General features: G+C 36.8%; 1 protein-coding gene across 1 annotated transcript in view; it reads left to right on the top strand.

Annotated features, from left to right (window-relative positions):
- Positions 1-243: 243 nt before the first annotated feature.
- Positions 244-11,209, top strand: part of LOC129800470 (serine/arginine repetitive matrix protein 2-like) — a 30,854-nt gene continuing 19,888 nt past the window's right edge. The window contains exons 1-5 of the mRNA XM_055844874.1: positions 244-388; positions 455-1,516; positions 5,752-7,182; positions 10,367-10,940; positions 10,999-11,209. Of these exons, the coding sequence (XP_055700849.1) occupies positions 271-388; positions 455-1,516; positions 5,752-7,182; positions 10,367-10,940; positions 10,999-11,209 (3,396 nt within the window). The 5' untranslated portion in view covers positions 244-270. The remainder of the gene's footprint in view (positions 389-454; positions 1,517-5,751; positions 7,183-10,366; positions 10,941-10,998) is intronic.

Here is an 11,209-nt window from a genome sequence, read left to right as displayed (position 1 = left end):
TGTCAAAATACCGCCATGCATCGCATGCACTTTTTTGAAAAAGTTAAATAATTTTTAGTTTTAAGCACTATAGTGTAAAAATGTAAGTAAAATTTAAAACTTAAGACTCCCCTCTAACATTCTGCGCCCCTGGTTAGTCCGGAAACCACTTGGATTTCCAACAAAATCAATTAAAAATTTCCCAATCATCCCCAACAATGGAGGAAAAATTTATTTACTGCCGACTTTTCCTTCCAGTTTTAATTTAAGTTGACCGGAAGTGTGACTAGGATGATGAGGCGGAGTCGGGAGAGTGAGCGTCGATCGGAGAGGCGCGATGAGGGACCGAGGAGAGGACCAAAGACACCCCCAGAACCTGGACCGAGTGGCGAAAGTGGCTCACATGAAGGTAATTTGTTTTTTTGGACAAAATGGAGTCCGCTGTGGGAGATTATTGGGCTTTTTTGATGTCCAGGAGGTCGTAGGAGGTCAGGGAGTGGCCGATCGGGTGCTCGGAGAAGCCGTTCGAGGTCTCCGAAGTCGAATCGGGGAGAATCTCGGAAGAGACGATTGACAAGAAGTCGTTCTGGGAGTTCCCGGAATGAACTCCGGAAGGTCGATGACTTGTCGGCTGAAATTGCCCATTTGAGGCAGCAGTGTGCTGAGAAGGAGAGGAATCTGCAGAAGATGTACAATCAGCTGGAGCGTCCGGGGAGTCCGAGGAGGTGGAATCACCGGCCATTTCACTGGCATCGGCAGCAGCGGGGTGGTTGGAGGGGTTTCCGGCCGAGGGGCTGGAGGAATTTCGGGGGCAATCGAGAGGGATTTCCTGAGGAGCCGGTGAGGCAGACGGTGACCATCAAGAGGGACAACCAGTCTCCAATCAACATTCCACTGGACATTGTGCATTACACAAAAACCCTGCCATCCCTCATGTTCTCCTGCAACACCAAGGTCTTCGAAATCCCAGATATTCCTCCCAGAGATGATCAGGAAGAGGATTGGGATGCTGAGCTCGAAGCACAGAATCTCTGGCAAAATAATCTGCCAGTGGATCATCCGCAGGAAATACCCAAAGCGGCTACTCCTCCCCCTCCTGCAAAGCCTCCTTCCTCCCTCCCGGAGACCCCAAAGGCCCCCTGCAGTGAGCTCAATGACTCAAAGGAGTCTCAAAGTGAAAAGGAAGTGATTAAAGTGAAGAAGAGTGATGAAAAAGTGAAATCTAAAAAAAGTGACAAGGACATTGAGAAGAAGCGGGAAGAGTTTCTGGTGAAGAATACAGTGTTGAGTGTGAAGAAAGAGGCAGAGAAGAAGACACAGGAGGAGTTGAGGAAGATCATGGAGAGTACGCAGAAGGATGAAGTAGATGACGAGAGTGACGTGATTTTAGTAAAAGAAGTGAAAAGTGCAAAGGAGGCAAAAAGTGCGAAGGAAGTGAAGAAAAAGAAGGAAGCGAAGGAGCATAGGGAAGTGAAGGAGCACAAGAAGAGTGCTGGGCAGAAGAAAGTGAAAATAGCTGAAACTCCCTCGTCGACAGGTGAGAAAAAGCCTAGAAATAAGTTTGGGAACTTGTTAAGATATGTCTTTCATCTCAAGCTTAAAAGTGAGTTATCTTTCTCTTTTTTCTTCTTTTCGTTGAATTTTTTTTTTAATTCCTTGGACTATTACGCGAGACCGGGGCAGATTAGTCAGGAGTTGAATTAGACAATGCAATGGTGTGCTATAGCTTTCATCAGAAAGAATAATTGAACAACCAATTCACCGAAATATTTATCAGTTTGAAATTTGAAACATATTTTTTGCCTATTTTTCACTGGCTTATCTACCCCGGTTTCCCCTATTATTATATTTCTCTTCGTTAACCCATTCCTTACCATGGTATTATACATCATACGCAAATTGAGTGATTAGAGCCCCCATATGAGATAAAAAAAATTTTCTTTTCAAAAAATTCATCTACTGTAGACTCTTCGATATCCGGCTGACTGGGGTACAAAATGACATTTAGGTTTTTTGAATGATCAACGGTTTTTCTATTTTGTGCGGTGTGAATTTATTTTCTGTCTGACAAAGAACAAGGGAATTTTCTTCATGGTGTGCTTATGTTTCATTTTTTATCACAATTATGTATTAAAAACTTCGATACAATGTTAATAATACTTTAATTCACTCTGGACAAACTTCATGTTTAGTAAAAATAATTTTGAATATATCAACCGCCAGTGTTTGGCAGCTGTCACCCGGATAGCGAAGTGCTAGATAACGAAGAGTTGAGTGTACTAATCTGTAGGAAACTAATCCCAAAATATGAACATTTTATGTCAAGTATTTCTGGTACATTGACTGAATGGGTTAAAATTAATTTTTTTTTTCAATTTTAGTTAATTTATTATGATCATTTTTTTTTATAAACCAAGTTTTTTAAGTGTCAAGAAATATTTCTTCTAACATTCTCGTTCAGTTTCGTTAATTTTTTTTACAAACAGTTCATTATAATTTTCTAAACCTTTGTTTTAAAGTATCTTCTCTCTTGTTTTATCATTTTTTTACTAGAGAAAAAGTAATGAAAAAGAAAATTCTTCGTTAAGTTGACTTGAATTTTTTTTCTTTTTCTTTAAAATTCTTGTGATAACGTTCAAGAATACAGTAATCACTAAGTATTACTTCTGGTAATTTCATTACTTTTCGATAAATTTTTTCACCAAACAATCATATTTGTCCAAACTCCAAACCATTTTAATTTTTTTTTGATTTACCTTTATTTTAAAACACAAAAAAGAAAAGATTTGCGAAAATAAAATATCAAAAAACTTTCATTAATATTCATTTAAGGACCTTTTTATATTTTTATGTAATTTTTAAAATAATATTCACGGATCAAGTTGGCAAAAATATTTCTTTTCATATTTTCGTTCAGTTTCGTTCAATTTTTATCTCCAAACAATCATTTTGTGTGATCGTCTGAGACTTGTTTAAATTATTCTTTTTTCTATGTTAACATTTTTTTTTAAATCACGGTAAATACAAAATTGAATAGATGAAACTCCGTTGAGTTTCGTCGACTTGGATTTTATTATCTATGCAATTTTTATGGTAATTTTGAATAAACTAAAATTTACTTTGTCTAGTATAATATCCGTATTACTAATAATTTTATTTCACTTTTTATGAAATTTTTCATAATTTTTGTTAGGTTTCATTTCAATTATTTGTCATTTAGTTTAAGAGAGATTCTAAGATTTCATCGTTATGTTGATTCTTTTTAAAGTATTACTTCTTATGCCTAAATCATTTTTATTTCATTCTATCATAAAATCCATAGAAATCCCCTCCTTGCGGGAAGGCCTTGTTCCTTCATGGAATGTTGTGCCAGCATTAGTATTATTATTATTATAAAATGTTTATAATAATGTTTAATAAATCAAGAAATATTTCTTAAACTTCGTTGTTAAGTTTCGTCAATTTAGATTTTTTAATCGATGCAATTCTAATGGTAATTTAAAATTTTCTTGGGTAGTTCTGTTGAAATATACGTACTAACAAATTATTTGATGAAACTTACTAAATTTTCGTTAAGTTTATTTAATTTATTTGCCATCACTTCTATAAGGTTTTTAAAAGATCATATTCATCCTAATTCTATTTTAATTAATATTTTTTTTAACCAAGATCATTTTTAATTCATACCATTAATAAAGTTGAGAAAGATTGATAAGACAACAAAAATTCTACGTTAAATTTTGTTTAAAAACTTGTGCTTCTCTACGCTTTTTATGAAATTTTTATTTTTACGTTCAATCAAAGAAAAATTATATTGTCTTTTCGACTGTACGATTCGTTAGATTTCTTTCGTCAAATTTAGACAAATGCTTTGCCTTCATACTGTTTAAATTATCTTTTCTCAAATGTAGATAATTTTTATTTAATTTAAATAATAATGATCAGTAGGTAAAAAAGAAATGAAAATCCTTCGTTAAGATTCGGTAAACGACTTGTATTTTTCCAGTGTCTTTGCAATTTTTGTGATAGCTTTTAATCAAATAAATAATGGCCTCAATTCTGAGACCAAGATTAAGATCAAGATCAAGAAAATTCCAAGATTTTGGTATTCTGAAATCAAAAAATCAAGATCAAGATGTCAAAGCTGTCAAATGTCTTGGAATCTTGAAATCCAAGACACAAACCGTGTGGAAATCAAGATTTGCAATTCTGGAACCAATATTTCAAGATTTCAAGACGTCAAATTTCTTGTTTTCTTGAAATAATTCCAAGAACCTCTCAGAGGTGCTTGGAATTTTCAAGATAATAACAATTTCAACAATTTGAAGGAGTTTCATGCGGAAATCGTTTTTGATGAAGAATGTTTCTACAAGAGATGATACAAAAAGAGGATGACTATGAAAAATACTATGTTTGATCTTGTAATTTAATCGCAATGGTACAAAACGTTCTAGGTATACGTTTTGAAGTACAAAACCCTGAGAATACCTGCAAAAGAATGACATCTTGCATAAGCATTTCAGACTTTCAGGGTTTATTACACGTCATATATTATATAATACAACCTGTGATTATTTTTTTCTAATTTATATGGCGAAATTTCAATAAATTCGGCAATGAAATGAAGATATTTTTCAGAGATGACGTTTCGTTAAGTCTGGAAAATCTTGAAATCTTGGTTCTTAGCTAAGACATTTTAAGTTTCATAAATGCTTCGCGTCAGAATATGAAATCTAGATCTTGGAAATATTTGACAGATTGGAATTTTGATCTTGATCTTGGTCTCAGAATTGAGGCCAATGTCTCAGTCTTTTATTCATATTAGAACCCGTTTGTTACTATCCAAATTTTCGTTCAGTTTCGTTAAGTTTATTTATCATTTATTGTTCTGGAGAACCAGAAACTTTGCAATATTCATCTGAATTATGTTTTAATTATCCTTTCTTCGGTTCTAGTAACTTCCATTTTATTTATTTTTTAAAGATTAGATATCGTAGATAAAAAAATGTCTTTCGTTAAGATTCGTTAAGTGTTTAGTATTTCGTCGGTTCCGAAGAAGACTATTGTAAGTCTACTTACAGTAGTATAAAAAGATGCTATCATTGGATGTAGAAACCTTAGATCTACATCCCCACAAAATTTTATATTGATCAAGATATTCCTGGAAAAGTTACAAGAAAAAAACTGAAAATCAGCCTGCCCGATTATCGAGTTTTAAGCCCACAATTTTACTGTAAATAACTTAAAATAGCGTTAACCAGAAGATATTCAATGCGTAAGTGTTATACAATAGTTTCGAAAGCTAAAAATATATTAATTCCAGTGAAATTAATAAAAATAAATTTTAGGTGACAATCTTTAAACCTCTCTCCTGAAATGTTGCATTTTAGACTTAGAATAGTCTTCTTCAGAACCGACGATTTTCTAAGATATAATTTTTATTATAGCTTTTAAGTAAACTAAAATCACTTCCTTGCTTTTTATCTATCTATCTTTCGTCAAGTTTCGTTCAATTTCGTATTTTAAAAACCTGTGTCTTCGGTTAGTTTTTCTTAAGGACTTGATTTTTTTTAGTCCATGGAATTTTTAATACATACTTATCAAAAGAATTTTGTAGTGTTTTTTTCTATTTTGAAAAAAAATAACGCTGTTTTTAGTATTTTTTATTTATTTTTTTTTTATTTAAATATTGCTTCATACGATTTATTTGATAATCAGCAAAATATCTAGTGTGCCTTGAGACAAAAAAGCAAACGTAGTAACATTTTTCAGAAAAAGTTGCTGAAGGAAAAGTGGAAGTGAAACAACTGGAAAAGAAGGTTCCAGTGCCGAAGAAAATTGGCTCGAAGCGCAAGAAGAGCTTTAGTTCAACCACGAGCACATCAACAACATCAACTTCAGCTTCATCCTCTTCGTCTTCAGAGTCTGACACTGATTCTGACTCCACGAGCAGCTCCAGCAGTTCCTCCTCGTCGTCTTCGGAGACTTCATCGAGCAGCGCTGAGAAGACCAAAGAGCGTATCCGGAGGAAGAAGAAATCCGTGTCTAAGACTGAGGAGAAGAAGAGTAAAGAAAAGAAGGGGAAAGAGAAGGAGAAGAAAGAGAAGGAAAAGAAGGAGAAAGAGAAGAAGGAAAAGGAGAAAAAGGAAAAGGACAGGAAGGAAAAGGACAGGAAGGAAAAGGAGAACGAAAAAGAATTGCAAAAGGAAGCTAAAGAGAAGGAGGAGAAAGTCGAAGAACCTGAACTGGTGATGCTTTTTGAGCCACCAAAACCCGAGGAGACGAAGATTGTCCAGAATTCGAGGGAGATTGAGTGTCATACTCCTCCACTTCCGCCGCAAATGATAAACATTTCACCGGCCAAGAGGACGCCGATTGTTTTGAAGTTGCCGGGGAAGGTGGACAAGGTGACTCCGACCAGAATCCCAGCAGCAATTGTTCATGACGTCGAAGAAGACACGGACTTCACAGAGACGCTTAGGGCAAAGTCCAAGAGTCCTTCTGAGGACAGCGATGCCAAACTGGTGACCACGACTTGTGGCCCAGAAGTAGAGGAACAGGCTAGATTCAGGATGACCAGGGAGGAGGAGGAGGAATTGTCCCGTGTGAAGAGGAGACGCTACAGATCTCCCTCCAGGCAATCCAGCTCCAGTCGAAGGCACCGGAGTCCCCAGCATGAGAAATCCCGGCGTTCATCGCGCAGCGAAAGGCGCTTTTCGCCCTCCCCGGAAAGATCTCGCCGTCGAAGTTCCCGGAGAGATTCTCCTCCGTCGCGGAGGCGTCGTTCCTCTCCGAGATCTTCCCGGAGGCGCCGACATTCGAGATCTAGGTCCTGGACTCGTAGTCCATCGAGGTCTCCGAGGAGCAGAAGCCGCTCTCGCAGCAGGAGCATCAGCAGAGAAAGGGGACACAGGAGGAGGAGTCCCTGGAGGCCACCGAGTGTAACTGGACTGAGTTTTTTAACTGACAAAACAGCAGCTCGAAGTTGGGCAGAATGGGACACAGTTTATGACAAAGCAAGCTCAGAGAGGGCGTTCTATGCCTTTGAGCCGCAGAATTTCACAGAGAGAAGACCGGAAGTGACTGCTCAGTGGACTGCACCGCCTATGCCAGTTTCTCCGCCGCATCGGGCTTCGCTGGATGAACGCATCAGTTCTGCTCTCACTGAACCTTCGAGGGAGGTTCCGGAACGACAAAACGCAGGTAAGTCGCTTATTCTTTAACCCTGCTACTTCCCCTAACCTCCAAATGAATTTGGGTTCCTAATTGATAAAATACTGCATTGAGAAGGAGTTTTTTAGGAAAAACGTGTTTGTGGTTTCCCTAACCTAAAATATTTCTGATAAATGAAGTCAAACTATCGTTCCATGAGGTTATGTTCGGCCTAACCTCAAAATGAATTTGGGTCCCTAATTGATGAAATACTGCATTGAGAAAGAATTTTTTAGGGAAAATATGTTTTTTGTAGGTTCCCTGACCTAAAATATTTCTGATAAATAAGGTCAAACTATCGTTTCATGAGGTTATGTTCGGTCTAACCTCAAAATCTGGGATCTGAAGTACCCTAGTAGGCAAAGGAAAACCCAAAATGCAACTTTATCACCTACCCTAAATCCAAACATTCCAAAGTTAATCAAAGCATTTCGCTATTAACCGCAGAAACTCTAACAGACAAAACTTCTTTGAGGTTAGATTTCCGACGACAAATTTCATTCGAACGGAAAAACTAATTCAAAATGCATTTTTTCCATGAGATTCCTGAAACTTTTTTGAGGTTATGTCAAATAAAACATCAAAATTTAAAACTAACCTCTAGTCAGATAAGAGAGTTTTCTTGGTTTTCAGGTTAGAACAACTCGAAAGATTAGAAGAATTTTTTGTGAACTTTAACCTTTTGATAAGTTGAACTAGCGTTCTACAACTTTACGAAAATTATTTCTTAAATCAAGACATTGGAATAATTGCTTTTTCGAGATACCTTATTTTGTTATTTGAGGTTATGTTCGATTTAACCTAACTATGTTAATTAATTTTGAATGTTAATTAATTTTGAGTTTGCAAAAAGAAACATCAAGCTTTCTAAGACAAATAAAAAATTCTTGCGATCGAGAATTATTCTTGTGATTCATAAAAGCAATTAGAGTAACTAGAACTACAAAACAAAAAAAGTATACAGGTTCCCCAAATTATCTCTGGGTCCCCAGAAAAATTTGTAAGTCCCCCGAGCTTTTTAAAAAATATACGGGTTCCCCGGGTTCTGAATAGATGAGGGTTCTGGGTAGATGAATGGATCCTTGAAAAATATTTGGGTTCCCTGACAAAATTAATGAGTTCCCCGAGTATTCCGAAAAAAATTGAGGATTTTCTGGGTCCCTGGAAAAATGTGTAGGTTCCCCGAGATCCCTGAAAAACTATAAGGGTCCCTGTAAGTTTCCTGACAAATTGTATGGGTTATCCAGATTCCCCGAGGGTTTCCTGAATGAGTTCCCCGAGTGTTCCGAAAAAGAATTGAGGGTTTTCCGGCGTCCTTGACAAAATGTACGAATTCCCAATTTTCTCGAGTTCCTTGTGAGTTTCCCAGTTTCCCCGCCGGTTCCTTGGCCAGTTTAGGTCGATTGCCCTAAATGAATTACTCCTTGATAACAATTTACAATCTTGTGAAAACTAAGGAGTAAACGATTTAATTTTGCCCTGAGGTTGAAATAGTGGAATTCAGAATTTTTTTGCTAAAAAAAAAAACTTTATTTTGGAGGTTAGTTTATACAATTTACTATAAAGTTTCGAGATCTGTTTAGAATTTAAGGTTATGTTGAACCTAACCTAAAAAAAGGTTTTATTTTTGGAATAAAATACTCCCAATATATTTGAATGGAAGAAAATTTATAACTTTTATAATTAATCTTTTTAATTTGATTTTTGGTAAAGTGTTTACTATGACTAAATGTCTAAGTTCAAGTAGATAATTGCCCAATTGAATAAACAATAACCAATAAATTTTCCCAGTAATATTTTTTTTTAAATAAACAGAAGTCATCAAAAAATTAAATCACCCAAATTAAACTTTTCTAAATCCTTTTCTTTTTCTCTGATTTTTTTTTTGTAAATATTTTCTTTTAAAATTCGAAAGATTTGTGGTTTTTTTTATAGGTTATGTTCAGACCCTAAAAAATTTGTGTTTTTAGAGGTTAGGTTTATATCCTAACCTCAAATTCCTAATTTACAAATTTTCATAATAACCTCTTAATCAACTAAGTACCATAGACTCTCTCTCAATCGTGAATATGGGGCAAAATGTCATCCGGTTTAGCGATAGAATTTAGCGTCAAAGCCTTTGTAAATTCCACAAAAAGCGCTCAATTATAAAGAATCACGATAAAATAGGAAGAACTACAGCGAATTTGAGCAAATTAGCTTCATAATTAAGCGTGAAAACTGTCAACAAAGTTTGACGCCCGATTGAAAAAGAGGCGATTGAGTGAGAGTCTACTGTAGGGGAAAATATTCTCCCTTCGAAGCCTTCGAACATTCCTGCCTTCGAATACTGTGAATTTCTTTTATCTTCCCGAAGAAATTTATACATAATTATCACGTAATTTTCAATAACTGCTGATGATCTAACTGCTAACTAATAATTAAAAGAAATGTGTAAGTTTGTTAGGAAAAAAATACAGCAGTCTCTCTCTCAATCGGGCATATGGGGCAAAATGTCATCCAAATTAACATGAGATTTGGACATCAAAATCATTTTGAATTCCACAAAAAAGCGCTCAAATTTTAAAAATCACGATAAAACAAGGAGAATTACAGTGAATTTGAACAAATTTGCTTTAACCCTTTAATGACAAATGGGACACCGGTGTCCTAAAAATAAAAAGAAAAAAACATTTTTTCGGACTATTTAGAGGACAAAACAACTTTCTATAGTCAAAAAAATTGTTTTTGATTTTGGGACACCGGTGTCCCACTCGTCCATAAAGGATTAAAAACAAGCGTGAAAATCGACAGAAAAATTTGCACCGATTGAGCGAGAGTCTACTGTAAAAGAAAACTCACATTATTCGAAGGCATGAACGTTCGAATGGAGAGTACTTTCCCCTACACTTGGGCTATAGATAATCCATGGGCAATTTTTTCTAAAGTCGCAAAGGGTAAAAACGTTCTAGGCCTAGGGTATCAAATGTTTTTTTTTTATGCAATTGATACCAAACACGAGGCTGGCAAAAACGCATTTTCAGCACATTTTTTGTATAAATAATAAAAAATTTACTCCTCATTCTTCGTTCATTCTTCATTTTCCAAAGTTTTGATGAATTTCCAGCTCAATAAATAACCCCGTTATTGCTTTCAATGCCCCTTCAAACTATTTTATCGGGCATTTTTTGTGCAGCACTGTACCAGCAGAACTATCATCATCATTTTCCAACGTACACGGGCACTGGCTTCCCGCGTCCCTATCATTCCACCAATGAGTATTCGCACTACACCGAGTCCATCTACCACCACAACAATCTGCAGCAGCAGATGATTGACCCCAATTTTCAGTCATGTCGACCCTCCTCCAATCTCATCAGCATCCCCCAAGTGGAGCAGCTGCCCAAGCCACCCAGCATGCTGCAGAAGGGCAATGTGATCGAAGTAGTGCCCACAACTGTTACCCAGGAAGCTGCTGCCCTGGCTAAAATTCCCCATCCGCCCCAGAATACCCTTCCGGAAACTGCTTCTCCCAGTTCAGTGGCCAAGAAGCCGTTTTTTCCTCCCCTGGGAACACGCCCCAAAGTGACCAAGACGGCGGAGCAGCGTAAGGCTATCCGCGAGAAGAAGAGGCTAGAGAAGAAGATGCGCAAGAAAAAGTTGGAATTTGAGATTAAGCAACTCCTTTCGGGTGCTCAGAGTGTTGAGATTACTTCGGAGGAGATCCTTCCGGAAGTCTCAGAGACGCCGGTTAAGGAGAATTCTGACAGGTGAGCCACTTATGGGAGGTTTCCAGGAGGATTTTCTTGCTGACGTGATTATTTTTAGTGTTTCTGTGGTGAAGAAAGTCATCTTCTCGGATGGTGTTGTTCCCGGTGCGAGTTCATCAGATTCTGGAGTGTCTTCGTCGGATGAATCCATCTCGGCGGAGGCTCTGACTGGCATGACGGCCAATCAGCTCAAAAAGTACAGGAAGCAGAGGAAGAGGAAGAAGAAGGAACTCAACAAGGAGAACACCATGATTGTGGACAAAGTTGAG

This window comes from Phlebotomus papatasi, chromosome 2, assembly GCF_024763615.1.
Source record: "Phlebotomus papatasi isolate M1 chromosome 2, Ppap_2.1, whole genome shotgun sequence".
Lineage (NCBI taxonomy): Eukaryota > Metazoa > Arthropoda > Insecta > Diptera > Psychodidae > Phlebotomus > Phlebotomus papatasi.
The sequence above is the reverse complement of the archived record's forward strand: the minus strand, read 5'-3'. Positions and strand labels throughout refer to the sequence as shown.